We start from the raw sequence: 25,341 nt of genomic DNA on the forward strand, positions 1-25,341 counted from the left end.
TCTCATAAAATTTCATCCATTCAGTATTGTAAGCAACAATAATTAATGAAAAACAAAACCAATTAAATTCAATCAGTTTTAACTTCTGCTTCCTTTTTTGCCTTTGCAGCAGCACGAGCAGCTTTTAAACCTCTTGAAGCACTTTCCTTTTTAGCTTGAGCAGCAATTTCCATTTCTTCTTTACTCTTTTTATAAGAATCAAAGAATGGTTGCTTTTCTTCTTTACTCATAGCCCTCCAAACTTCACCAAGTTTAGCATTAATCTTTTCTCCATCTTTAAGAGTAGCAGCAATCTCTTCTCTTTTTGCTTGAGTAAAAAGAATATAAGCACTTAATGGTTTCTTAGCTTTTTTAGTTGTCTTTGGCTTCTTAACAACTCTTCTTGGTTTTTTAGTATTTGTTTTTTTCTTACTCATTTTCTTTTCTACTTTATCTTTGGTTTCAGAAGTTTCTTTTTTAGTTTCTTTCTTAGTGCCAGGCATGTTGGGATAACAACAGTTTAATAATAAGAGTTCATTAGAGATGTCTTTTTATATCATTTCTCTTCCTCTTCTTTTCAACTATTTTTGATAGTTTCTAATTCTATTCTTTTTATTATTAGTTCGTTTTTCTCTTTTCTTTCTCTGAAATCATGTCAAAGGGTTGCTCCAATCCTTCGCTCCTAATGAAAAACCCTAAACATTAAGCTTATTCTCTTTTCTCTAGAATCACACTTTCTAGTACCTTAGACATTTTCAACCAGTGCTCTTGTTGATTTTTTATATATTCACTTTTTATAAGTTCTTATTGTGTTCTTTTATTTCAGATTCCTCTTATTGATTTTATAAATTAATATATTCAATATATTTTATATTTCAAGTCTATTATTTTCTAATATTACACTTGGTTGTTTTACTGTTCATTAATAATAATTTAGAATGGTTTAAAATTGTGCTTGGAGTTACATTCAAATAAAAATTATTAAATTTTATTACTCCCTTTTTATTAAACTTTCTTCTTTTTTCTTTTATTCTAATTCCTCTTAATTTGTTTTACATAACAAAGAAAAATAAAATATAAACGTCACCTTACTTAAATTAACCACTTTTATTAAGCACCTTTAGTTCTGGAAACACCAACAGTTCTTCCTCTTCTTCCAGTGGTCTTAGTATGTTGACCTCTAACTCTCAATCCCCAGTAATGTCTAAGACCTCTGTGGGCTCTCATTTTCTTAAGAGCTTCAATATCTTCTCTAAGTCTAGTTTCAACGGCATTAGCAATAAGTTGAGAATCTTTACCATCTTTATTATCTTTTTGTCTGTTCAAGAACCAAACTGGAATTTTATAGTTAAGTGGATTATTGAGAATATCAACAATCTTTTCAATTTCAGCAGGAGTCATAAGACCAGCTCTTTTGTTGACATCAATACCAGCTCTTTTACAAACAAGGTAAGCATATCTTCTTCCACATCCCTTAATTCCAGTGAGGGCATATGGAACTTTTCTACGACCATCAAGATTGGTATTGCAAACACGAAGCATGTGTTGGAATTCTGATTCTGAAGTAACGGTGGCCTAAAAAATTAGTCTTATATTCTTCTTAGTTGAATATATAATTGTTAATCAAAAAAGTAAATTCATTTAAAGTATACTTATTTCACATAAACATATTTTTAAAAATTAAGACAATATGATAATCTCAACAAACCATGGCGACTTACACAATTTAGTTCCTTCTCTTACCCTAAATTTCTTCTTTTTAGTGTATTAGTTCTTTTTTTATTATAATTTACTACCCTTCTTCTTTATTCTTATTCATTGATTTTTGTTTTTTAAAACATTTATATTAAGTTTGAAATCAAAGAGAACTAAAAACTTAAAAAAAGTGATAAAACCCTAAATGAGTGAAAGAATATATGAAATATTCCCTGAGAAAAAGAGAAGACAAAGAGGTGTTCAAAAACATTGGGTTGAAGAAGGGAGTATTGGATTATCAATGATTAAAGGATTAGGATTTGAAGGAGACCTTAAACCAACAAATGGAATAGATATAGAATTTGAAGAAAACCGATGTGGAATTGGATTAGTTAAACCTGAACCAAAGAAATTAGAATTTAATGGGTTACAAGCAGTATTAAATAAAGTAAAAACAGTATCTCCTGGTATTATTGCTGAACTTAAAAAAGATCAAGAGTCAAATTCATCATCACATCCTTCTGATGACTCTTCGTCTCAAGAAAAGAAAAAACATCATAAACACCATGAAAAAAAGAATAAAGAGCACAAAGAAACTAAACCTAAAGTTAATGATGAGGATCAACCAAAAGTGTTTATGCCAAGAAGATTTACAACAAAAAGACAGAAAGAAAAAATTATTATTAGATCTAAAGAGGATTTAGCTGGTGTTTTATAATCACATTTATCTATTTGACTGATTGTTTTTTGTTCTTTTCTTTTTATCTTTTGTAGTAAGCTAATATATAATAATTTAAACAGAATAGAATAAGTTAATTATTGGGTTTTTGTTTCTAATAAAAAAGATGAGTGTTTTGGTGATTGAACTTCAGCAGTTGTCCAACCACTTGCTGTTAAAACAATTGTTCCACCTCTGTTTGTCCTTGGGCTTTTTCTACCATGACCACTATTTTTTAGTGATGGGTCATACCCAACAATCTCTTCTTGACTTGAACGACTCTATGGTGTTAAACTATTATGTAATAATAAATTATTTAGTTAAATAAACAAACTGATGAAGGTGTTTGTGGAGTAAAATTTGAAGGAGAAGGTGATGATGGAATATCTAGTTTTTTAATATTTGTTGTTTTTCTTTTTCTTGAAGCACCTAAGAAACTCGTTGGACGTTCAGAATTAGGTAAAATGGGAGAACTGCTCATACTTCTTGAAGAAGAATAATTTAACCAACTTTTTGACTTACTTTTTTCTTTTTTAATTCCTAATAAGAATGTTTCGAGATTAACTACATTTGTTTCATCTTTATTTTCTTTTTTATCATAACAACATTGTTTTATGTCAGGATTTAATAACTTATAAATATCATTTTCATTACAATTTTGTGTTGGTTGTTTTATTTTACAAATAACGGGTTTATATTTTTTATTGATTAGTGTTTGTTTTGTTGTATCATTTATTTCTTTTACCAATTGGTTCATAGCAGGATAATCAGGCATTTTAATTTTGATTGAATAAACCTTTGGTACAAATTGAATTGAATGTATTTGGGATATTGGTAGATGTAGTTGAGGGACATTCGTTATGAGTGTTTTTACTGTGGTTTTGTCTAATGATGAGATAGAATCACCTTTCCTTAAAAGTATTGGAACAAATGGAATTAATTTATCAAATTTAGATGGATTATAACTAAGATATAAATGAAGTAAATATAGTATTGATGATAATATACTTGATGAAGTTTTAATTAGTTGAAGTTTTTCATTAATAAACCCACATTGCTTTATTTCAGGAAATTTAGATATACGAGAGAAATCATCATATAATGACTCTGGAATAAGTGGTTCTGGTAAAGATGCTAAAAAACAACGTAATAAACTAACACGTTGTTGTAATGATAAAGAGTCAAAACTATAATTAGAATGACCATCAATAGTATGTGCTAAAGTTGCAATAGAAAGGTCAATAAAGTCAAATGTTGTTGGGTTAAAAAAGTTTGGGTCAAGAGTAATTGATGAGATAAGTTTATCAATGAGATAAGGTATTTTTCTATTTTCTCGTGTTAGAGTAATATTTAATGAAACACCCATAATACATCTTGAGTATTGATATGCTAATACATTAACCCTTTCTACAATATCAAATATTAATTTTTGATCACCAATTAAGAAAAGAGATTCAGTTAATTCATTACTAAAAATCTTATCACTTATAGTCAGTATTAATACTACTCCACAAGTTCCTGGATAAATTTTTATTCTTGTAAATTGAATTGGGAATATACGAATAAGATTATTTGATTGATATACGTACATAACCATTCCTGCAATAACTACTAATACTGATACTCCTACTTCTTTTAGTGCACCATCAATTCCCCTTTCTACAATAATAGGAGAAACCATACTTAATGTAGCTGTATAATAATTTTCTTCTTCATCAAAAAGAACAACATCAGCATTATATCCAAAACTACAAGAATTTAATAATGTTAAAGGGTAAGATATAATATAATCATTAATCTCAAAGTTATTTTGATATAAAGATACATTAACATCTAAAAATAGATGACCTTCTGTTCCTTGTTTCATATGGAATAATATAAAGGGACTCTTATCAATTGAAATAGCAATGAATGCATTCATCTGATATATTAATGGGCGAGAAGAATCAAGTAATATTTTAGTTTTTAACCATCCATCTTCTGTATAAATAAATATAGGTACTTCTACAGGTTTAAGATAAACAGTGTAATAATTAGCAGGGACTAAGAGACTTAATGATGTGTTTACAGGAAATTCAATAAATGAATTTTGAAGTACAGCAACAAAAGATACAAAAGGAAATATTGTTGGAAGAAGACAAGATAAAAAAGTATTAACATCCATAGAAGGATGTTGGTTATATGGTTTTGGAGTCATCTGTAATGGACCAAGAAATAAAAATTTACCATCTTTAATAGGGAAGATACAATGCTTAACTGATGGTTCTATTAATTTAGATAGTAAATATTGTTCTTTATCAATTTGAGATTCGAGTATTGTAGGCATATTTTCTAATAACTTGTCTAGTGCTTTTTGCATTGAAATAGATTCAACAAGATCATAATAAGGTATTTGTTGTAAGTGATAAACTTTTTGAGCAACGTTCATTAACATGTTACATTTAAGATAATTAATAAGTCCATTTCCAAAAGTAGATATGTTTCCATCATTAATAAATGTAACATCAGATAAAAAGTATCCAAGATAAGGTAGTGCATGAATAACATTTTCGTCTTGTGTTGTACAATTTCTAAGTGTTTGCCAGTTATTTTCAGGAGATGATATTTTTTTTAATCGAACAATGAATTGTTGATACTTTTCATTAATTCCATTAAACGTACATTTTAAACGATGTATAGCACTTTTACTAAAGGTAAATGAGATACAACATAATAAGTCATAATTATGTAATTTTTCTGCTTCCTATTGATAATTATATTATTCTTTTTTTTAAGAAATAAAATAACAAACAATTCCTATTTGACACACAAACTCAAGTAATTGAATTCTATGTTTTAAGTTTTTTGCAGATAATATAAAATTACTAAAAAGTTCTACTACTCTATTAGAGAATTGAGTCAGAGCTAATATAGACTTACATTGACTTTCTTTGTCTTGTTCATTCCATAATAATAATTCATTAACTTTTACTTTAGAAAATAATGAATATCCTTTTAGTGTTAATTGTCTTGAAACTTCATTTGGAGACATCATTTCAAGTGGAGTATCAATATCATAATATAATGAGGGAGGAATAAATACGTGTTTGGTTATTGTATTATTTCTTGAATATTCTTTTTCTATTCCAATTAGTCTTCTAGATAATGTAGTACTGAGAGTATTACCCTGGTTATTCATTCCATATTTCTTTAGTCGTTGAATAAAGACTTTAATATCTTCTAAAAATTTATTATCAAATAAACATGATTCAATCCAATATTTTAATGAACCAACAAGTCGTGATCTAACAATTTGACATTCTACATTATCTCCAAGACAAGAAACCTCAAAACAGTCTGTAATACATTTTAATAATTCACAATTATTAGAATATAAATCATTTGTCCATATTAAAGTTTGCATAACTTCATTATTTTTATGAATAGCTCCAATATTTACTATTCCACGAATTGTTCCTTTAATAATTTTTCCATTTTCAATTATAACATCACTAATATCAAACATTTTATGTATTCTTGTATCATTTACATAAATTGGATATCTTCTCATTTCGTTTAATTCATTTTCTGTATAAAATAAGTCTAATCCAATAACTTCATTTGTTGAATTTACATTTTCAATAAACTTAGATGGTTCACATCCTCTAGGTTTTTGTCCATCATATTTTTTAAAATGAGAAGCATAAAATGTAAGTCTTTGTGACAATTCTTTTATGTTATCTTTATCTTTTTCTTCTTGAACAATATTAGAAGAAGAGTTTAAAGGAAATGAAGTAGTTTCATTATGAAGATTATCATCTCTTTCACCAAAAAAATCAATTTTTTCCCAAAGTTCAGTAACACTTCTTTTAGTTATAATTTCTTTTCCTTCTGTTATAAATTGGCATAACTCAACTTCTCGTGTTAAATTTATTTGAAATCGTTGTGATAATAAAATCATATTTGATTTCTTTTCTTTTTCTTCTACATACCTTTTTAAAGAAAATGGAAGCGAACAAGTACCTTTTAGATTTGTAGAAGATACTTTGAATTGGTGTAATAAGTTAGTTAACATAAATCCAATGTTATTTTTTTAGTTTTATGGTATAAATCTTTTTAACTCCTTTGTGTTTTAATTTTTTTTATAAAAAGTTATTCAATTTTTTATTTATAAATGAAAATAATTGGTAAAGTGAATAAGAAAAATAAGAATCAATTCAATAATACAACTTAAATCAAATGTATTTTAATTTGTTAAATAAGACATTGAAATATATGCCTCAATAAAACAATAATAAACTCTTCCATTTTTATCACCTAAAAAGAGTAATTTATCATCATAAAAACATGAACAAAACGATAAGTCTATTTCATTATCTTTATTTTTAAATTTTAATTGATAAAGTAATTTTGGTTGAGAACAAATAACATACACCTCACCTCTTTCTTGAATAATAATACAACCAAATGGCGTTAATGCAAAGTCAACAAATTTTGGTGGTAAATGAATTATATCTACACCACTAGGATATACTATTAATAAACTATCCGTTGTACAACATCCAATAAGTTTTTGATATGTTTTAATTGATTTGATATCTGAACTTTTAACTGGAACTTCAGTACAACACTTTCCATAATAAATTACTGATTTTTCATTTAATGTAATAAATTTAATTATTGTTTCATCTTCTAATGGAATATCAAGAATAAAACCTTCATTATGAGGAAAAATTTTAATGTTTTTCGATGGAATTAAAGATTCAATATATCCTTGTTTTAATGAAAATAAGGAATTTTGTTGTTGTGGAAAAATAAGTAATGCTCCATTTTTCATTTCATAAAATACTGGTGGTGGAAACATAGTTTCTTTTTGAAAACACTTTGATGGCACCATTGTTGCTGAAAATGTTACCTCATTAATTTCTGAACATGCAGAACAAACAAATAGCCTTGGACATCCAGTAGTAATTTCTCCTTTCATCCAAGTAATAGGACCGATACCAAGTCCAAAACACCTTAAATCTTTTATATCAACAACTCTTTCAAGAGTATCATAGTTATATTCCAAATTTCTTAATACACCAACAGACGATGAAAAGTAATTTTGTAGTTGTTGTCTTGTTACTTGTTTTTGTAATGGTTGTGTTGACATAGAATTTTGTAATGGTTGTGTTGACATAGAATTTTGTAATGGTTGTGTTGGTAGTTGTTTTTGTAATGACTGTGTTGACATAGACTTTTGTGAGCATTGAAAAGTAGAAAGAGTAGATGGACGAGAGGTTGTTGATGGAATTTCTTGATTAATTTTTTTACTTACAAGTGGTTTAAAAGGGTCAACAATTTTTGAAGATGTTTGGTTCATTTTTGGTGGTAGTTTTGGAGTATAGTCTGTAGCCGACACCTTTTCATTTAGTTGTTTTCTTATTTGGTTTTGTGTCAAAATATTTAATGGAACTCCAACTCTAGTTTTTAGAAGTTGAGAGAAATTTTCATGTTGTTTTGTTTTTATTCTTTGACTTTCTTTTTTATGTTGAGCCTCTACAAAATGAAATGAATCATTGATGTGACTCTTTGAACTAATAGACGTTGAGTTTTGTTGTTGAGTTTTTGGTTGTGTTTGAGGAATTGATGGTTGAATATGAGAAGTAAAACTTTGATAATGAGAGTTTTGTGAATCTCTTGTACTAAGAGATGTACTATTAAGAAGAAGATGATTTAATAACTTTGGTGAACGTTGTTGGGAAACTAAATCAATAGAAGAAGTTGCTTTTCTTTTAAGAATTAATTCTTTAGTTTCAGTATTTAGTTGGTATATTTCAAAATAAGGAGAATTATACTTTTCTGGATTCGAATTACAAATGTAGAATTTACCATCACTTTTAATAATAAACCCATCATTAGTAATGTGTATTAATTCGATATTTGGAAATAAATAACCATATTCAATAATTAATTTTAATTCTCCTGATTGTTTTGTTTGATCGACACTAAATAATGCAGCCATATTAACAGTTATTACAAAAAAAACTAATTGTTTAGTTACTAAGTTCCAATTAACAAATCCAAGATTATAACACTCTTCTTCTATTGGATTAAAAATAAATGATGTTTGTAATGTTTCTACATTAATTAGTCCTATGTTGAATTGATCAGAGACAATAATACTTTGATTATAAATCGAAACATTTCTAAAAAATTGAACATTACATTCGTTTGTAGTAAACTTCTTTATAATACCAATTTCTTTAAACAAAATCATTTCTTTTTGACTATACGCTATAACTATTTCTCCATAACTTTTTACTTCAACAGGTAATTCTGAAGTAAATTCAAGTTGTAACGAACTTGGTTGAGGGTCAAGAGAGTTCTTTTTTATTGATAATTCTGATGATAAAACGTTGAAAAAAGTAACTTTGTTCTCTTTAGAAATACAAACTATTCCTTTTTCTCCCCAACACCCAACTGTTTTTATATTAACTTGTTCTTTAAAAGAAGGAAATAAAACTGTTGACTTTTTATTATTATCTAATTCATTTGTTCTATACACTCTAATTTTTCCATTATCAAATAATATAAAAAGAATATTTTCACTATGTCCAATAGATACTGGTCGAGTACTTGATTTGATTGTATTAACTATTTTTCCTTTGATAATATCAATAATATCTAAAACCATTTGATCAATTCGGGTTGGTGGTTCTTTTTCTGCTAATTAAATAAGTCATTTGTCATTATAAATTAATAAAACCAATACATACATCTACATACCTACTATAATACTTTTACTTTTAAATAACATCACCCTCTTATATGGAATATTCAGAACATTAAAATAAATTGGTGGTGTTTGTGTTTCTTCCATTAAAATTCTTAAGAAATTGATTATTTCAAGTTTAAAATTTAAACTTACCCTTTAATTTAAAAGATTAATATTTTACGATCTTTTAGTTATTTTTGTAATACTCTTCTTTGACGAAGAGACAAGATTAATCTCCCTTAAACCAGGAATAATAGAAATCAAATTCTATTAACACTCAATCAATTGCTTATTATTATTTAGTACTCTTCTTTTATTCTTTTCTTTTAATTAACATAATCATCATATTAATATTTCTTGCACTTCCAAAATCCGTTAATTTCCGTTTAGCTTCAGTGTTATCATCAAGTGTTACAACACGGAAATTATCGGGTTTAATATCTCGATGTAATATTCCATTTAAATGAAGACATGAAATTCCTTTTGCTCCATCTATCATAAATTTGATTCGTATTTTCTTTGATATTTCTGTGATGTTTCTTTTATTCATTATATCTTGTATTGATCCGTATTCTGTACATTCTGTTACCATACATATTGTATTATGAATAAATACTGCTCCATAAAATTAAATGGTATATTCATCTTGAAATTTATCTAACACCATTACTTCTTTCTCAAATTCTTTCAGTTTATCTTCATTTACTTCGACTTGTTTTATTTTCTTAACTGATACTTTATTTCATAAAAATATAAGAAAAAGTAAAAAACTCAAAAAGAAGAAATAAAACAAAAAATTGTTATTAAAACAATGAAAATAGTAATTGTCATTTTTGTTTTTTGTTTAGTATATCAAGTAGTTAGTTATTCATTATGTTCTGGAAAGATATATTATCGTCCAAATTGTATTAAGAATGATATAGAATATATTTCTGAAGACATTGAAAAATGTGGTTCAATAAGAACTGGATTAGAAAGTATTGGAATTACCACTGATTCAACAAAGTATATTGACATTTGTGGTTCGTCAGCTATTAAATACTGTGTTTATGTTGATAAAGAAAGTCATGTATTCCTTACAACAGCAAATGGTTTACGACCAAATGCCACTTGTTCATTAACAAATAAGAAATTTATAACAAATCTTTGTGAATGTTCTAAAGAATTAAATACGAGGTGTATTAATACACAAAAATTTAAAGTTGCAGATTGTATATCAAATGGAATAAGACAAAGGAAGAAAACATTGGTAATAGTTATGTTAATAACTCTTTTTATAATATACTAAGATTATAATAAACAAAAATGAATTAAAAGACTTTTTTCTTTTAAATTAAATAATTTCTCTAATAATGAAAATTTTAATTATTCACTTTTTGTTGTTTCTTTTGTAGCTGGTGATCCAGTACTAACTTCTTTTGGTTTTGTTTCTACAGTTTCTTGACGGGATGGCTTTTTATAAACTGGAAAATATGAAAGATACATCCAACCTGAAAGAGCAATAATATGTGGAATGAAATAAGTATATGAGTAAACAGTAAATGTAGCACTAAAACTTAAAAGAACAAATGATACAAAACAATACATTTGAGCAAAAGGAGTATATATATAATTAAATGTATGATAAAGATAAATTGGAATTGATTTTTCTCCATACTTATTTCTTAACAATGGAAGAACCTGAGTATATAACATATATTGGAATTTTTGTTGTAAAGTCATAGTACCAAATGCGATATAATATCCTGGATACAATCCATGCCAAAATGCACTAACCATATTGGTTAAAAGTGATTTATATGGTGCAAGAGTTTTATTTTGATTTAATCTTTCATAGACATAATATCTTAGCCATCTTTCAGTTTGAATATTCCAATTACTAACAATTTGTCTAACAGAATCAGATGTTTCCATTTTCCAAATATCTACATTTTTAAATCCTTCCCATGTTGTTTCTCCATCTTTCATTCCACTATAACCAAATCCCATAAGAATACTTAACAATTCTCCAAACTCCCAAACAAAATAATACCTTAATTTAATAAACTCAACATACAAAAGTATCATTAATAATTTAAACCAACAAGTAGATTCTTCTTTATGACCTAAAATATAATACTCACAGAATTCAAATATTGAACATTTAATTGAAACTAAATGAAATACAATAATTAAAATAAGTCTTAATGTAACTGTTCCAACAGCTTTCATATTAATTGGTGGAAGTTTATTATTAAATTCTTTAAACATCGACATATCAATAAATGATACAAAGTCTGTATATTCCATAGATGGTCCTGAGAAGAATGCAGGGAAGAAGAATGTATACCCAAAGAATTGAAGTATACTTGGATAGTTGTAAATATTATGTTTTTCAGTATGTTCAGAACATTTATATTCTTTGTCCTGTGCATTACAAACTGAAAAAGCAAATGTTGTAAATTTAATTGTTAATACCATTTGAACAGAAGAAAAGTCAAGATCATATCCAAGATAATTGTCAATCATTCTTTTAATATGTATAGTTAATAAATATCCTAATGATATTCCAAAGCAAGCATATGCTCCTTTTCTCGTTGGTACATATTTCATAATTAGATAAACTGGAATCATGGTTATCAATACACAATAAGTCATAGTTGAATATACAAAAAATGATATAAAAATACCAATTATACCATAAATAAGATATTTCATGTCTGTGCTCAATGGAATATATCTGCAAATAATAGAAATAGGGACTTCTACTATAAATGCAAATAAAAACCTAAACACATCTTCTGGAAATCCAATTAATTGAGCACTAGTTGTAACAAACGAATCCAACATTCTTTTAAATTTTTAAGATCTAGAATCTAAGATCTATTATATTTAATGTTTTTTCATACTCCTTTTTAAAAATACTTTTTTCTTTCATCACCTATTACCTTTATTAAAATAGAATTATTCTTAAAAAAAAACATTGTTAATACACTTTTTGATATTCTTTTATTTTTATGCTAAAAAATATTATTAATTTTATCATAATCCTCTTGATTATTCCATTTGAAAAGAATAAAATAGAATCATTGACTCTTACTAAATTAACTCATTCTTAAATACTTAGTAAAAGAAGTAAACATAAACCTAGAAATACTAATGACGTTCCATTGTCAAATAAAGAATAACAATCTTTTGGTGCTTCTTTATTCTGTTTTATTTTAAACACTTTGGCATAGTTTCTTATTGGGTCATGAATTTCATAATAATCAGTACCAAATGGAATTGTAATAATAACATCCTCGTTCATAATATGAACATTATCAAACATGTTGGTAATATTTGAGTTGCAATCTTCTGTTAAATATACTGTTTTACTATATAATGATAACCTATCCATTGCTTGTTGATGTGGAAGTCCATATCTATTATGGTCACCACATGAAATGATAGAAGCAGTTGGTTTCATTTCTTCTAAGAATGATTTACTTGAAGAGTGATAATCTCCATGATGATTAACTCGATATACATCAACTGCACCAACAATTTTTTCAATTTTTTCTTCTGCATTACTAATTTCATTTCCCCAAGCAAAGTCTTGTGAACCATCTAAATCCCCTCCAGTAAAATAAACAAATTCTCCATATTGTATTCTTAATGAAATAGAATAATCATTTTCACTTGGTGCATCTTTTGTATCATGCCAATCATTTGCTACTAAATTTCCATCTTGTTTCTTTACAGTGAAAGCATCAGTCATCACAATTTGAATACTAGAATTATTATCAGGAGGATGAATCTGTGATGTGGAACAAATGTCAGCTAATTCTCTAATATTATTAATGTAACTTTGACTTTGTTGTGTGTGTGCATAACAAATCCAATCTACATTGTATTGTTCATATTCTCCTACATATTTCCAGTTAATAGTATCTTTATTACATTTAGAAATATCATTTCCATCATATGTACCAATATTTCTACCAACATATTTCTTAACTTTAAATCCACTCTTTTCAATAAAATACCATAGTCCAGTCTGATTTGCTGGATATCCAAAATGATCTAAATGGATATGAGTTAATACTAAAACATCAATTGTTTTAGTTGGAACAAGTTCTGTTAATCGTTTAGTAACGTACTTGGCATTAGTTGGTTCAAAATCATCTCTATTTTCACCTAAATCAATTAAAACAGTATAACCACTTGGGAATATTAACAACTGAGAATCAGCTTGTCCAACATGAAAGATATTAATTGTTAAATTTTGAGCAAGACAACATAATGTACATAATAAAAGAATTATAATAAATGTCATTGAAGATAATTAATACAACAAGAAAAACTAGTTCATTTAATTTCTTTTTTTTTTCTTAGTTATAATAACAAAAATTCGTAATAAAATAGTACTTAATTCAATTTAAATGCTACGACATATATCACAACAAGAATTCCTATTCCTCCAATAACTAAAACTAATAAATGACCCATTCCTGTTGTTCCAAATAATTTCTTTAATTTCTGTCTTACAGAATTTAAAAATTCCATTAAGTCATCCATTTGATTTTGCTAACAATAAGTTAGTAATCGATTAGTACCATAATAGCCTTATTTAAAATAATACAAACCATTTCATCAATTTGTTTTCCATCACTTTCAACTTTGTTTTTTAAATAATTTGCTGATGTTTTTAATTGAGCAATTGAGTCAGTTAACCCAGCAAGTCTTTCTTCATTTTCTGCATTCATAACCTGTTCACCAAAATCTATTTCTTCATCACGACCATCTCTTCGTGACATGTTAATATCTCTTAATTTGATTTTCAAGTTATTGTTTTTGAGTTTCATCATTCCTTTTTATCTCAAAAGAACCAAAAATGAAGATTAACTCTCATCAATAAAATTCATCCCATATGTTCCTGACTTACATATTATTTGTTGTTCTATTGGGATTTCTGAAACACTTTTTTGTGTAATAGTTGGTAGTCCTAATGTACTTGTTGAAAATGAACTTTCAAAATCAAACCATCCAAATGGGATATCTGATTTATGTGGTTGAGCCTCATTTCTATATTTCAATGTGATACGTAAAGACCCTTCTTCTGTATTATAAGTTTTAGTTATTCATTTATTTATTTTATGAATAAAATTTAAAAACAAACGCTTTTTATTATTATTATTTTTTTTAGCAAGATATAAGAAAAGAGTTCGTCCAATTGTTGTATAATTTGGTGGGTTTGTTTCAATTGATTTAACTTGTTGAGGGAGATGAAAACAAAATGAGTGCAGATAGGTTTGACCAATTAATGAATAAGTTATATAAATTGTAAGAGAATGCTTATCAACATTTGTATTTCCTCTTAATAATAATGGATATGTTTTTACATTTCCTTGATAAGAAAGAATAGGAATAGTACCATATGGATTTTGCCATAATAATACACCACTGTCTTTTGTTCCTTCTAATTTTTGGTTAATGGTTAGTTGATTTGATTGAAAGTCTATAGAATCAATAGTAAATTGAATTGATTTTACTCCAACTGAGTAGACAGTACTTTTTAATCCTCCTTGAATCATCGAACTTTCTATTTCTCCATTTGACTTAAATGTAACATTTATTTCTTCTTGTTGAACCAAAAAAATTTTTTCTGGTTCAAACATTGTTTTTTCAATTGGAAGAGTATTATATTTATCTAAACACTCATACGATGGTTCAGCACGTTCAAATCCTGTTTGGGATATACCATTAACAATATAGTTATTATTCCATTCTCTTTGTTTTAGTCCAAAAGTCATTCCTTCCTGATATTCTTTTCTATGAAATGGATGTTGCACTTCAAGCAATTCAGGAATCATCTCAACTCGTTGAGGTGGTTGAACATCTCTTAGAACATCAAAATAATTAACTGAGTGAAGAATCCCATCACCAATACAATCTCTAACAATTGACTCTAATAAATTAACGTTCTTTATAATGCTTAACTCACTAATAGGAAAAACTTCTTCTATTGCTTGAATGGTATAATGTAATATCATTGAATCAACTCCAATTTTTTCATCAGTAATGATAATACACCAACATCCCCCAATAAACATAAAATATGCAGCATCTCCTTTCCATCTCATAGGCGATATAACTTTTTCTTTAGCAAGGATTGCTTCAGAAATGACAAATTCTAATAATTGTTTTCTTTCACTTCCTTTAGCTATAAAAAGTTAATGAACAGAAGTTAATTAAATAACTGGAATAAAAGAAACTTTGTAAGTGATACAATCTACACCCCTTGGAATTAAAAACCGAAAATGATAACAACATGATTAATCTCCTTCCCTACTAATAAAAAAAGAGATGGAAAGTTATTTTAAAAGAAAAATTAAATAAGTGAAAAAATCTTCCAAAAGATAAGAAAGAAAAGAAAAAAATTCATGGAAACTTAAAATAAATAAAAACTATGAACCATCCTTATTTTGCATCATTTATTAAAGGTCAAAAAGAAGAAGAATGGAGTTACATTCCTTCTTTTCTTAAAACAAAACCACCAAAACCAAAAGACCAAATTGATGTACAAGCTGTTATATTTGATGAATATCCTAAAGATGATAATGAGTTGTTTGTTTTTTAATAGTTTAAAAACATTAAAAAAAAAAACAAGAAATAAAATTTAAATAAATAGGAGAAAATGTTGTATTATATGCGAAAGTCATGGAATTAGAGTATGGGATTGTGATGACATTACAAAAAATGAAGAGGTATTTTCATATCCAGTCGAAGATAATGTTATTCCTTTATTTTCACGTTTTAGACATATTTCACCTCCTATGCTTTTTTTTGTAACAAGTAATAACCAATTAGTTAGTGTAACATTTAAACCAGAAGGACCAATTGCATCATCATTTTTTTCATATAATTATTGTGATTTTGAATTAGTTGAAGATATATTGTTTGCATTTACATTAGATGGGCAATTACATATTTATAGCACAACTCAAAATCCACCATCATTAATTCTTCAAATATCAACTACAAAATATTTAAAAAATACACATCCAATCGCTGTGAGTAGTGCTTATTTCGCTTATCCTACTTATGACATTCCTCCATCATATGTTGAACCTCCACAAAGTGCTGCAGCCATAACTACAGAAACAATAACAAGTTCAATTAATTGGATTACTGATGGAGTAAAAAATATTTATGGAGCACCAACTCAACCACAAGAAATTAATGATAATGAACATAAAAAAGAATTTGTTATTGTTGCAGATCATAGAAGTATTATTTCAAAAAAACAAATAAAAAGGATATGTCATTTTTGTGCTACTGCTTCACGACTAAGAACAATGAAATTTGATCCAAAAGGAGAATTACTTGTTACTTGTGATGATAAAGGATATTTAGCAAATGTATTTAGAGTACATCCAAATGGTTATCTTGATCATTTATTTGTATTAAAAAGAGGTACAACAACTGCAGTTATTACAGACATTTCATTTACACCATCATGTGATTTAGTTGTTATTTCCTCTTCAAAAACGTCACACCTATTTACCCTTCCACCAATAAGTTGTTCTGATCCAATTAAAAAGAATGCATCAACACAAAATGTTGTTTGGATTAATGCAAGTAATAAAATTCATACTAATGAAGATTGTCCAATTACAGTAACATTTAGTGATGACAAATTAGTCCAAGCAGTGTCAAGTGAACTTGGTATTTATCAATATGTTAACGGTAAAATATCTGAAAGGGGGCATGTTGATATGAATATTCCATGTACCGACCAATATATGAATCAATCATTATTTATGTTACCAACTTCAATTGGAGAAGATGACTTCTATAAAAGTGTAGATACACGTATTATTCCATTTGATGACAATAAATTTAAGAGATATACTAACTGCCAAAATAAATTTGCTATTGGCTCAGAGGCAATAGAAAAACAAAAATTATTACTTGAGGCTGCTATGAATGAATGGGTTTCTGCAACATCTAACGTATTTGATATTGATTATATTGTTAAAGATGATTCAGAAGCTGGAGGAAGTGAATGTGCTGATGAACCAAATGAAAGAGCAGAAATCCAAGAGTCTATAGAGTGTAAAGAAGATGGACAAGTTTGTGAACAACAATCCAATAATGATGACTCAATAATTGTTTAATTACAAAAATCAACACAAGAAAAAACATATTTTGTTACTTTTTTTTGTTTTGTTATGATACTTGTTTTAAAGAAAGCAATTAAGGAAATGAATAATGAAACTATACAAAAACAAAGAGAAAAAAACAAACAAATTAACTCAAAGAATTTAAAAAAGAAAGAAAATCTTAAAAAATAAAAAGAAGATGGCTAAAGTTGGAGACGACAATAAAGCAGGATTAAAAATGCTTATGGAAGCAGAAGAAAATGCTAAACAAGTTGTAGAAAAAGCAAAAGCTGAAAAGGTTCAAAAAATAGCACAAGCAAGAGAAGAGGCTAAAGCAAAAGTTGCTGAAATGAAGAAAGAAAAAGATGAAGAATTTCAGAAATATCTTGCTACTCACAACACAGACTTAGATGCTCAAACTCAGACTCTTAAAGAAGAAACACAAAAGAAAATTCAAGTTATTGAAACTGAGTTTAATCAACATAAAGAAGAAGCTGCTAATATCTTAACTGCTATTGTTTTAAATGTTCAATAAGCAGATTAAATAAACAGAAAAGAGAATTATTTTATTTAAGTAGATGAATTTCTTAAAAGTTAAGTTTTTGATAGTTTTACTAATAAGTATAATAAAAAGCATTAAAAATAAATAAATATTATTATTGCATTGTTATATTATTAAAAATGAATTAGTTTTAAAGAACATTAAGATAACAACATATTATTTTAACTGACATTTTAATTTCTCTTTATTCTATTGATATCATTGAATTAATAGGAAATCTTCTACGTGATCTTGTAATGCATTTCATTGGATTAACATAAACAGCATCATATGCTTGTGATGTAGTTAGTCCTAACATTATTCCCATAGCAATAAGATCTTTTGTACCTTTAAATCCATTGTTTGTTGTTGCACCACTTGATAAAATAATATTTTTTCCTTTTGTAGATGTAATAAGATCAGTAGCATTTAAAATACAAAATTGTTTTTGTTTTTGGTCAGATTCTTCAAGTAATGGAGATAAATTTATTTCAAAAAACAACCCTCGATTCATTGCTGTTCTTAATGTAGGAACATGGAATCTAAATGGAAGTTGTTCAGGATAATTAAATGTGATTAAATCAATTTGAAATGAAGTACATGCATCAACAAATACTTTATCTGACATTGGTTTAATTGCCACTAATTCAAATGAACTACCAATTGAATTCTATAAGAAATGAATATTAATGTTTTAAAGAAAAATAAAAGAAATAAAAAACAAACAATAGACTTTGTAGGTTGGGTGGCTGTCATTTCAATAGTAATTCTACTTAATTGCTTTTTTCGTGGTAATAATGAAAATTCTGAGGAAGAAATATAAGTTATATCAACCATTTTAGGTGCTTTATCTCTTGAAGGTAAATATGAATCTTTAACATTTATATTAAATGCAACATATCTAAATTCTTTAAAATGGTTTGAGGTACATATGTCATGATATATTTTTTCATCGAAATTTACACAACAATCAGCCATCCTTTATAAATTTTAGTTTTCACCTCCAATTCATGATTTTCATGTTCTGCCGCTAATATTTATTTTTTTTTTTTTTTTTTTTATTAATTAATAATTTTTATTATCAAAAACTAATTTTCATAACCATCATTCAAAACTTTCTTTTATTTTCAGCGTTTTAATTTTCTAATTTTTCATTTCAAAAATCAATAGATTTTTTTTCATTATTCTTTTTTCTCAATTTAATGTTTACGTCATCTAATTCCATTTCTTTCCAAATAAAATATGATATATATAACAAAAATATTTAGTGAAGAAGCAAATAAATGAGCATACCTATCAACGCTACGTTCATAAGAATTACAATGAACAGTCTTCTTTGTAATGGCTCAATTTGTTTATGAAGATATTGAGAAGTAGATGATTGAATGGAGTCAATTGAATATTGGAGTTGATTTTTAAGTGTTTCAAGTTCATTCTTCAAGTCTATTAATTGGTTTGATTCTTTATTTGTTATTATTGGACTATTATTAGTTTCAATAGAAGAAGTAAGGAGCTCTTCTTTTATTTGTTTTCCATCATCAATACATTCATTTTGTTCTTTTAACAATGTTTTAATATGATATTTATCTTCATAATCTCCAAGTTCTTTATCAGGATTAAATTTTGAATTATTGAAATCAACATACTTCCATCCAAGGAATGAGTCTTTAACAAAATACTTTGGAATATGAACCGTTCCAGTAGATAGATATTCATTTTCCATCTTTCTTTGTTTTTCTTCATTCTTACATTTTTCTTCAGTAGCAGTTATTTGGTCTCCTTTATAAATTGCATCTGTTACCTTTTTCCAGAGTTTGTCACTTTCCCATTCTCCTTGTTGATTCATATCAATGGTATATCTTGGTACACTCTTTCCCCTAATATCATCAATCTTTAATAAACTTTTCTTTACTTTGTCTTTACCACAATAAAATAATTCTTTATAATAATTTCCCCATATTTTATAAACTTCCTCCCCATTTTTAGTTATCTTAGCGTCTACTGTTTGATACTTATCAGATGAAAATGTTCCTTTTACATTAAAAATTACTTCAGCTTTATACCCAGTTTCTTTACATTCAAATACTGATTTACCTGCAATTTCCATTAACATTGGACCAACAAAAAATCCACTAGCAAGTGCCTCAGGGAATGTCATAGTATAATGTTCATTAAAATTTAATAAATAAATATCAATTTTACCTCCAAGAATAATCGAAGCACTTAGTCCATTAAATTTAGTAGTAAAATCAATATATCCATTTCCCATCCATCCTTGTTGTCTATTTGTTGCATAAAAAGCTGATATTGTTGGTCTATGACTGACTTGTTCTCCAACTAAATAAGATCTACTTCCATCTTCATGTTTCCACATAGTTCTAAATGTTTCATTTAGAATTGGATTATAAGGTTTTTTAATTCCAGTAGGCATTAAATAAAATCCACTTAATAACCATTTAACTAAACCAAGCATTCTTAGTCCAGGATCTGGTTCTTCACTTATTGGTTTGAAATATTGAATATGAGCAAAATAATCAGTTGTTTTAACTAAGAATGAACGTGGTTCAAGAATATGTGATGGAAAAGAGATTCTACCAAGGTCCATTCCTGGTCTTAGTTGTTTTAATAAATCCCAAATAATTGATTTACCTTCTTCAGTAGCATCAAAGAATTCTTTTAAAGTATTTTGTGCTAACACATAATGAGATGTAGACTTTTTATCTAATAATGAATCAACATCAACTATATCTTCTATATCAGAAGAAGAACTTGTTTCTTTTATTGTAACAGATTCAGATGAATTAGGATTTACATTTGGTTCAGCAACAATTTTTGGACTTTGAACAGGAGTTTTATTTTCAATATGTGAAGAAGGACTATTATATTTAGTATATGCTAAAGCAAAAGCATTTTCAAATTGACTATACCATTCTTTGCCACGAGAAATATTTTCATCTCTAAAGACTAATATATTGTCATGATATCTTGATAACTTTTCTCCACATAACCCATATTTATAACACATTGTTTTATTAGTTGCTTCGATTTTAAAACAAAATCCAGATAATTTAGATTCTCTCCTTGATAATATGGCATCACATAAATTAACAATAGCATAATATTCCATTTTATTTAATTTCTATTAGAAATAAATAACAATATAATTATTAAATGTAATATAATTAAAAATCATACCAAACTAATTCTGATTCAAAAATGAGTAAATAAGGTGTGGTTATAACAATATAATATTCAAAACCTTGTTTTACTATTTCTATTAAAATTTAATCACCATGTTCTATAAATATTTCATCTTAAATAACAAACCATTTCTTAATAAGATTGTTCCTTTCATTGTTGATCTATTTAATAAATCTTCATGAATTGATGCAATTTGAGTTAATGGAAGTTTTTCACGTATCTCTGGATTTAATGCCATGAAACTAAAATATGGATATTGGTATTGGAGACTCATTGGTATAACCTTTTGATTATTAGATTTTTTAGATGGTGTTTTTGTATGTTTTTAATTTTATTTTAAAATTAGATAATCTGACGTTTTAAATATTCATATTTTTTTTAGTTAAAAAATGATTGAAATAATCTTCTTATTGATTTTTTTATTATTCTATTCTTCCTTTTTTTTATAAAACTCCTTTTTTAATTCTATAATATTAATAAATACAAAATACACAACTATTCTGTATTAATAATTATCTACAATTATTGTTTTTGTAATTCAATTATATATTCAACTATTTATAAATAAAATAATGTTTAATTGAAAGGTTGAATATAAAGTTTTTTGTTTTATTTTACATAAATCAAATTTACAAAAAGTAATTTTTAATTTGATATTATGAAGTAACATGATGGAGTTTAAAAAGGTTAAAGGTATTTTATGAACAACATAAGAAATAACAAAATTAAATAAAAAAAGATAATAGTATTTTTAATTATAAATTTAAATAAAGAAACTTAAAAAAAAAAAGAAAAAGAAATGGAGAAATAAATTTGGATGGAGGAACAATACTCAAAGTTTATTCAACAAATATTAGAATTAGAAACTGACACTAAGAAAAAACAACAACTTATTGCTAATTTAAATAACTCGGAATTTCAAAATAAATTTTATATAAAAACAAAAGAAAATATTGAAACGATTATTAAAGATGAGAAAGTAAGACGAGTATTTCATATTTTATTTCCTTATTTTCTTAAACAATCTTTTAGAAGAATAATAATATTGTTATGGAAAAGTATTGATTGGGGAAAAGTTCCACTTGATCAATTACAAAAATTAATTAGACTATTTGTTGATAACTTTAATATTAATCAAGATAAATACAGACAAGCTATTCATGAATTATTAAATATAAGAAATGATCTAGAAGAATATACTGTTCGACGTATTTGTTCAAATACTATTAATATAGATTATCTCAACCAATTCTTAAATGAAACTAAAAGTGAATCTAGTCATCATTTAATAAAAAAAGCAATTCGATCAATTCAAGTACTTCATAATAATAGTCCTGGGTTGGAATATTTTTTACTTATATTTCATGGAGACTTTACAAAGACTACTGAGTACATTGAAACTGAATTAGGTATTAATGTTTTTAGTCAAATTTTAGAAGCAAATGAACAAGATGGTGAATTGCTTGAATTTAAACTTTATCATTCTAAAACTGGTCAACATGGTAAAGTTATATTTGGAAGAAAAGAAGGTAATGTTATAGAAACATTAATGTCTTTTAGAGATGCCCAAGTATCAGTTCATTCAAATGGATCACAACGTGGTTTTATTTTTAATTGTTCAACAACTTCCAGTGCTATTATTACTACAACTAATATACAATATATTAGTAATGCAAAAATTGGAAGGTCAAGTCAAAATATCTTTATTTCATTATATCACTCACCGATATACACTCGTTCTAATAAATGTGGATGTGAAATACGAGCTGTTTCACATATTTTAACAAAGTGTAATTGTGTGGTAATTACTTTTTATGATAAAAGCAATAATAAATTATTTCATTCTGATAAAAAAGATTCATCATTGTCTTTGAATTATAAAAATTATTTGCCTTTTTATGAAGCTAAATCTTCAACAGTTCAACATCTTTATGATTATGATAAACTTGAATTAGTATCTGAAGATGCTGTAACTCGATTAGAATCATTTGTAAATTCAAATAACTCATTTACACTAACTTTATTTACTAGAGCTATAATGTTTTGTCATATTCCTCTATGTTCTCAATTATATGAATTAATGGCAACATTTGCCAAATCAAATATAAATATAAATCAAATTCTTCCTTCTACTCCTTTAAATATTCAAGAAGAAGTAAAAGGTATATTACCATGGATTATTAATTTTAATTGTCATTCTTCATTAAAAGAATACCATGAAATTAATATTAAAACACCTACAAAATTACTTCATTTAGGATTTCATAAATTACCATTTATCCCTAAGGAGTCTGCTGAATTATATTATTTTAGGGATGAAGGTATGGGAATGATTGATTTTGCTCCTCTTCAACATTTTAATGATAATAATCCTTTTCCACAAAAAGTTATTTATTCTTTTGATGATCTTCTTCAAGGTAGGTTTTGGGTACCAACTCAATTAAATGGGGATATTACATTATCGACAACTTTATATCCAAATCATTATCCATTATATTTAAATTCTTATAGCATTCAAAATTTAATTACTTTAGGACTAACTCAAGATTCAATTAATGCTATTCTTATGGATCTTATATCCCAAATAGAAACACCTTCTACTTCAAGATCTGTTTCACTTCAATTTCTTCCAATAAATCAAGAATATCAAAAAAGAGTATATGAAATTTTTAATAGATTCTTTGGTGATAATGTTAATTTTACTCAATGTGATTTACCCATTGTTAGTCATGTCATGAAAATTCTGGAAACAAGATTAAAAAGAGGGTTATTACCAATTATTAATGGAGGTACTTTTATATGTAAAATTGATGAAAAAAACATTCTTCGTTCAGGAGAGATATCACTACATCTTAAATCATTTAATAAAGCTGATTTTTCATCAGTTCTAATTATGTCACCTTTCCTTGAAAAAGGAATGGTACGTAGGTTCAAGAATGTTTTACAATTAGAATGGGAACCAAATGTTGTGTATTTTTCTAAACAAGACATTGACTATTTTAACATTCTAAACAGATTTCAAAATAAATGTAATTGTATTTGGGATACTATTATTTTAAATGAAATTGGTCAATGTAAATATAATATTCCTCCTAAAGAAAATTATTCTTCTTTTGTAGGAGATAATTATCATACATTTATTAAACAATATATAAAAATAACATCAGAAAGAGTCTCTACTCAGAAAGTACATTCTTTAATGGCTGAAATTCTTAATCCAATGGAGAGTACATCAGTCACTTATTCTTTTATGCCACCAAGAAGTTTTAATATTGTATTTCAACCTCCTTTAAGAATAATAAAAAAACAAAAAATTACTAGCACTTGGTCACGAACTTTCTTCTTTTTATTAGATGGTATTTCTCAATACCGAAGACATTTTGGATGTGATGAAGTTCCTACCTCTTGGGTATTGCAAATACTTGGAAATATAGATGACCCTTTCATGGGATTTCAATTATCTGAATTTTTTGAAGTAGTTGATAATTTCCATATTACAGAACATATTAAAAATGGAAATAATGCTCTCTTTTATGGATTAGTTTATCTTCTAACACAAGAAGAAATTGTGAGTGAATTTGTTTCAAATTACGTTGAATTAAGTCACCTTGAAGAAATTTGATTGATTAATAATAAACTTATTGTTCTTTCTTTTTTTCTTTTAAAATTAAAAGTTCTTGGCTATTGATTTATGTGCTGTTATATTTAGAGTGAATGGTACATTCACTTAGCTAAGTTATAATATGTTGGAGGTATTTAGGTTATATAATATTTTATAATTATTGTAAATTTGACTCAATCCTTCATTTAAAAAAAAGAAATGCCTTATTCAAATTAGTATCAAAAAACAGTTTGACCAAGACAAGTCATAAAACGAAAAATGAGTTGATTGTTATTAGTTAAATGCGAATAATTTTCAAACAACATTCAATCTTCAATATGAGTTCAACAATATTTAAAATAAAGACTGTCATAGTATAAGGAAGTAAAATGAATAAAGGAAGAAGAATGTTTTTTTTTGGTAAACCTATAATTATTCGAGTAATTAAATATTTTCTTTTATATTTAGTTAATTTGGTCTTCTTTGTTATTTACTACCTTGAATGGTAATGAGTTATTTCATTTCAATATTTCTTATATTTATTTATCTTTTTATTCAACATTCATTTTTATATTACTCACATATTATTCCATCAATTGATTTAGTATTATTTAATTAAAAATCAAATCATAATGAAAAACATGAATTTAATAAATGAAATACAATTTTATCATTCATCATTTCAAAACGTAAATTATTCTGACTATGAAATAGACAAAATACATTTGAATAACAATAAAT

General features: G+C 26.4%; 16 protein-coding genes across 16 annotated transcripts; 5 read left to right on the forward strand and 11 right to left on the reverse strand.

The window, feature by feature from the left end:
• Positions 1-68: 68 nt before the first annotated feature.
• On the reverse strand, positions 69-482 carry EHI_086110 (high mobility group (HMG) box domain containing protein; the record flags this gene model as incomplete). The annotated part of the gene is made up of 1 exon (XM_647997.1): positions 69-482. The coding sequence occupies one exon, from the start codon at positions 480-482 to the stop codon at positions 69-71; it is 414 nt and encodes a 137-aa protein (XP_653089.1).
• A 607-nt stretch (positions 483-1,089) lies between these two features.
• On the reverse strand, positions 1,090-1,521 carry EHI_086120 (40S ribosomal protein S18, putative; the record flags this gene model as incomplete). The annotated part of the gene is made up of 1 exon (XM_649589.2): positions 1,090-1,521. One exon carries the CDS (start codon positions 1,519-1,521, stop codon positions 1,090-1,092), a length of 432 nt encoding a protein of 143 aa, XP_654681.1.
• A 358-nt stretch (positions 1,522-1,879) lies between these two features.
• Positions 1,880-2,392, forward strand: EHI_086130 (uncharacterized protein; the record flags this gene model as incomplete). Its single annotated transcript, XM_647999.1, has 1 exon — positions 1,880-2,392. One exon carries the CDS (start codon positions 1,880-1,882, stop codon positions 2,390-2,392), a length of 513 nt encoding a protein of 170 aa, XP_653091.1.
• Positions 2,393-2,490: 98 nt separating this feature from the next.
• EHI_086140 (Ras guanine nucleotide exchange factor, putative) lies at positions 2,491-6,332 on the reverse strand (the record flags this gene model as incomplete). The annotated part of the gene is made up of 3 exons (XM_648000.2): positions 2,491-2,673; positions 2,727-5,135; positions 5,184-6,332. 3 exons carry the CDS (start codon positions 6,330-6,332, stop codon positions 2,491-2,493), a joined length of 3,741 nt encoding a protein of 1,246 aa, XP_653092.2.
• A 285-nt stretch (positions 6,333-6,617) lies between these two features.
• EHI_086150 (uncharacterized protein) lies at positions 6,618-9,236 on the reverse strand (the record flags this gene model as incomplete). Its single annotated transcript, XM_648001.2, has 2 exons — positions 6,618-9,082; positions 9,143-9,236. 2 exons carry the CDS (start codon positions 9,234-9,236, stop codon positions 6,618-6,620), a joined length of 2,559 nt encoding a protein of 852 aa, XP_653093.2.
• Positions 9,237-9,444: 208 nt separating this feature from the next.
• On the reverse strand, positions 9,445-9,723 carry EHI_086160 (uncharacterized protein; the record flags this gene model as incomplete). Its single annotated transcript, XM_648002.1, has 1 exon — positions 9,445-9,723. The coding sequence occupies one exon, from the start codon at positions 9,721-9,723 to the stop codon at positions 9,445-9,447; it is 279 nt and encodes a 92-aa protein (XP_653094.1).
• Positions 9,724-9,942: 219 nt separating this feature from the next.
• On the forward strand, positions 9,943-10,419 carry EHI_086170 (uncharacterized protein; the record flags this gene model as incomplete). Its single annotated transcript, XM_648003.1, has 1 exon — positions 9,943-10,419. One exon carries the CDS (start codon positions 9,943-9,945, stop codon positions 10,417-10,419), a length of 477 nt encoding a protein of 158 aa, XP_653095.1.
• A 77-nt stretch (positions 10,420-10,496) lies between these two features.
• EHI_086180 (membrane-bound O-acyltransferase (MBOAT) family protein) lies at positions 10,497-11,960 on the reverse strand (the record flags this gene model as incomplete). Its single annotated transcript, XM_648004.1, has 1 exon — positions 10,497-11,960. The coding sequence occupies one exon, from the start codon at positions 11,958-11,960 to the stop codon at positions 10,497-10,499; it is 1,464 nt and encodes a 487-aa protein (XP_653096.1).
• A 265-nt stretch (positions 11,961-12,225) lies between these two features.
• EHI_086190 (competence protein ComEC, putative) lies at positions 12,226-13,428 on the reverse strand (the record flags this gene model as incomplete). The annotated part of the gene is made up of 1 exon (XM_648005.1): positions 12,226-13,428. One exon carries the CDS (start codon positions 13,426-13,428, stop codon positions 12,226-12,228), a length of 1,203 nt encoding a protein of 400 aa, XP_653097.1.
• A 92-nt stretch (positions 13,429-13,520) lies between these two features.
• On the reverse strand, positions 13,521-13,909 carry EHI_086200 (uncharacterized protein; the record flags this gene model as incomplete). The annotated part of the gene is made up of 2 exons (XM_648006.1): positions 13,521-13,679; positions 13,739-13,909. The coding sequence occupies 2 exons, from the start codon at positions 13,907-13,909 to the stop codon at positions 13,521-13,523; spliced, it is 330 nt and encodes a 109-aa protein (XP_653098.1).
• Positions 13,910-13,993: 84 nt separating this feature from the next.
• EHI_086210 (uncharacterized protein) lies at positions 13,994-15,235 on the reverse strand (the record flags this gene model as incomplete). Its single annotated transcript, XM_648007.1, has 2 exons — positions 13,994-14,211; positions 14,272-15,235. The coding sequence occupies 2 exons, from the start codon at positions 15,233-15,235 to the stop codon at positions 13,994-13,996; spliced, it is 1,182 nt and encodes a 393-aa protein (XP_653099.1).
• A 326-nt stretch (positions 15,236-15,561) lies between these two features.
• Positions 15,562-17,272, forward strand: EHI_086220 (uncharacterized protein; the record flags this gene model as incomplete). The annotated part of the gene is made up of 2 exons (XM_648008.2): positions 15,562-15,719; positions 15,784-17,272. The coding sequence occupies 2 exons, from the start codon at positions 15,562-15,564 to the stop codon at positions 17,270-17,272; spliced, it is 1,647 nt and encodes a 548-aa protein (XP_653100.2).
• Positions 17,273-17,456: 184 nt separating this feature from the next.
• Positions 17,457-17,792, forward strand: EHI_086230 (uncharacterized protein; the record flags this gene model as incomplete). Its single annotated transcript, XM_648009.1, has 1 exon — positions 17,457-17,792. One exon carries the CDS (start codon positions 17,457-17,459, stop codon positions 17,790-17,792), a length of 336 nt encoding a protein of 111 aa, XP_653101.1.
• Positions 17,793-18,003: 211 nt separating this feature from the next.
• On the reverse strand, positions 18,004-18,776 carry EHI_086240 (ribonuclease P protein subunit p30, putative; the record flags this gene model as incomplete). The annotated part of the gene is made up of 2 exons (XM_648010.1): positions 18,004-18,468; positions 18,525-18,776. 2 exons carry the CDS (start codon positions 18,774-18,776, stop codon positions 18,004-18,006), a joined length of 717 nt encoding a protein of 238 aa, XP_653102.1.
• Positions 18,777-19,062: 286 nt separating this feature from the next.
• Positions 19,063-21,273, reverse strand: EHI_086250 (oxysterol binding protein, putative; the record flags this gene model as incomplete). The annotated part of the gene is made up of 3 exons (XM_648011.1): positions 19,063-20,937; positions 20,999-21,072; positions 21,126-21,273. The coding sequence occupies 3 exons, from the start codon at positions 21,271-21,273 to the stop codon at positions 19,063-19,065; spliced, it is 2,097 nt and encodes a 698-aa protein (XP_653103.1).
• A 543-nt stretch (positions 21,274-21,816) lies between these two features.
• On the forward strand, positions 21,817-24,621 carry EHI_086260 (uncharacterized protein; the record flags this gene model as incomplete). The annotated part of the gene is made up of 1 exon (XM_648012.1): positions 21,817-24,621. One exon carries the CDS (start codon positions 21,817-21,819, stop codon positions 24,619-24,621), a length of 2,805 nt encoding a protein of 934 aa, XP_653104.1.
• Between the last annotated feature and the right edge of the window lie 720 nt (positions 24,622-25,341).

This window comes from Entamoeba histolytica, genomic scaffold, assembly GCF_000208925.1.
Source record: "Entamoeba histolytica HM-1:IMSS scf_1104750517615 genomic scaffold, whole genome shotgun sequence".
NCBI classification, from domain to species: Eukaryota; Evosea; order Mastigamoebida; family Endamoebidae; genus Entamoeba; species Entamoeba histolytica.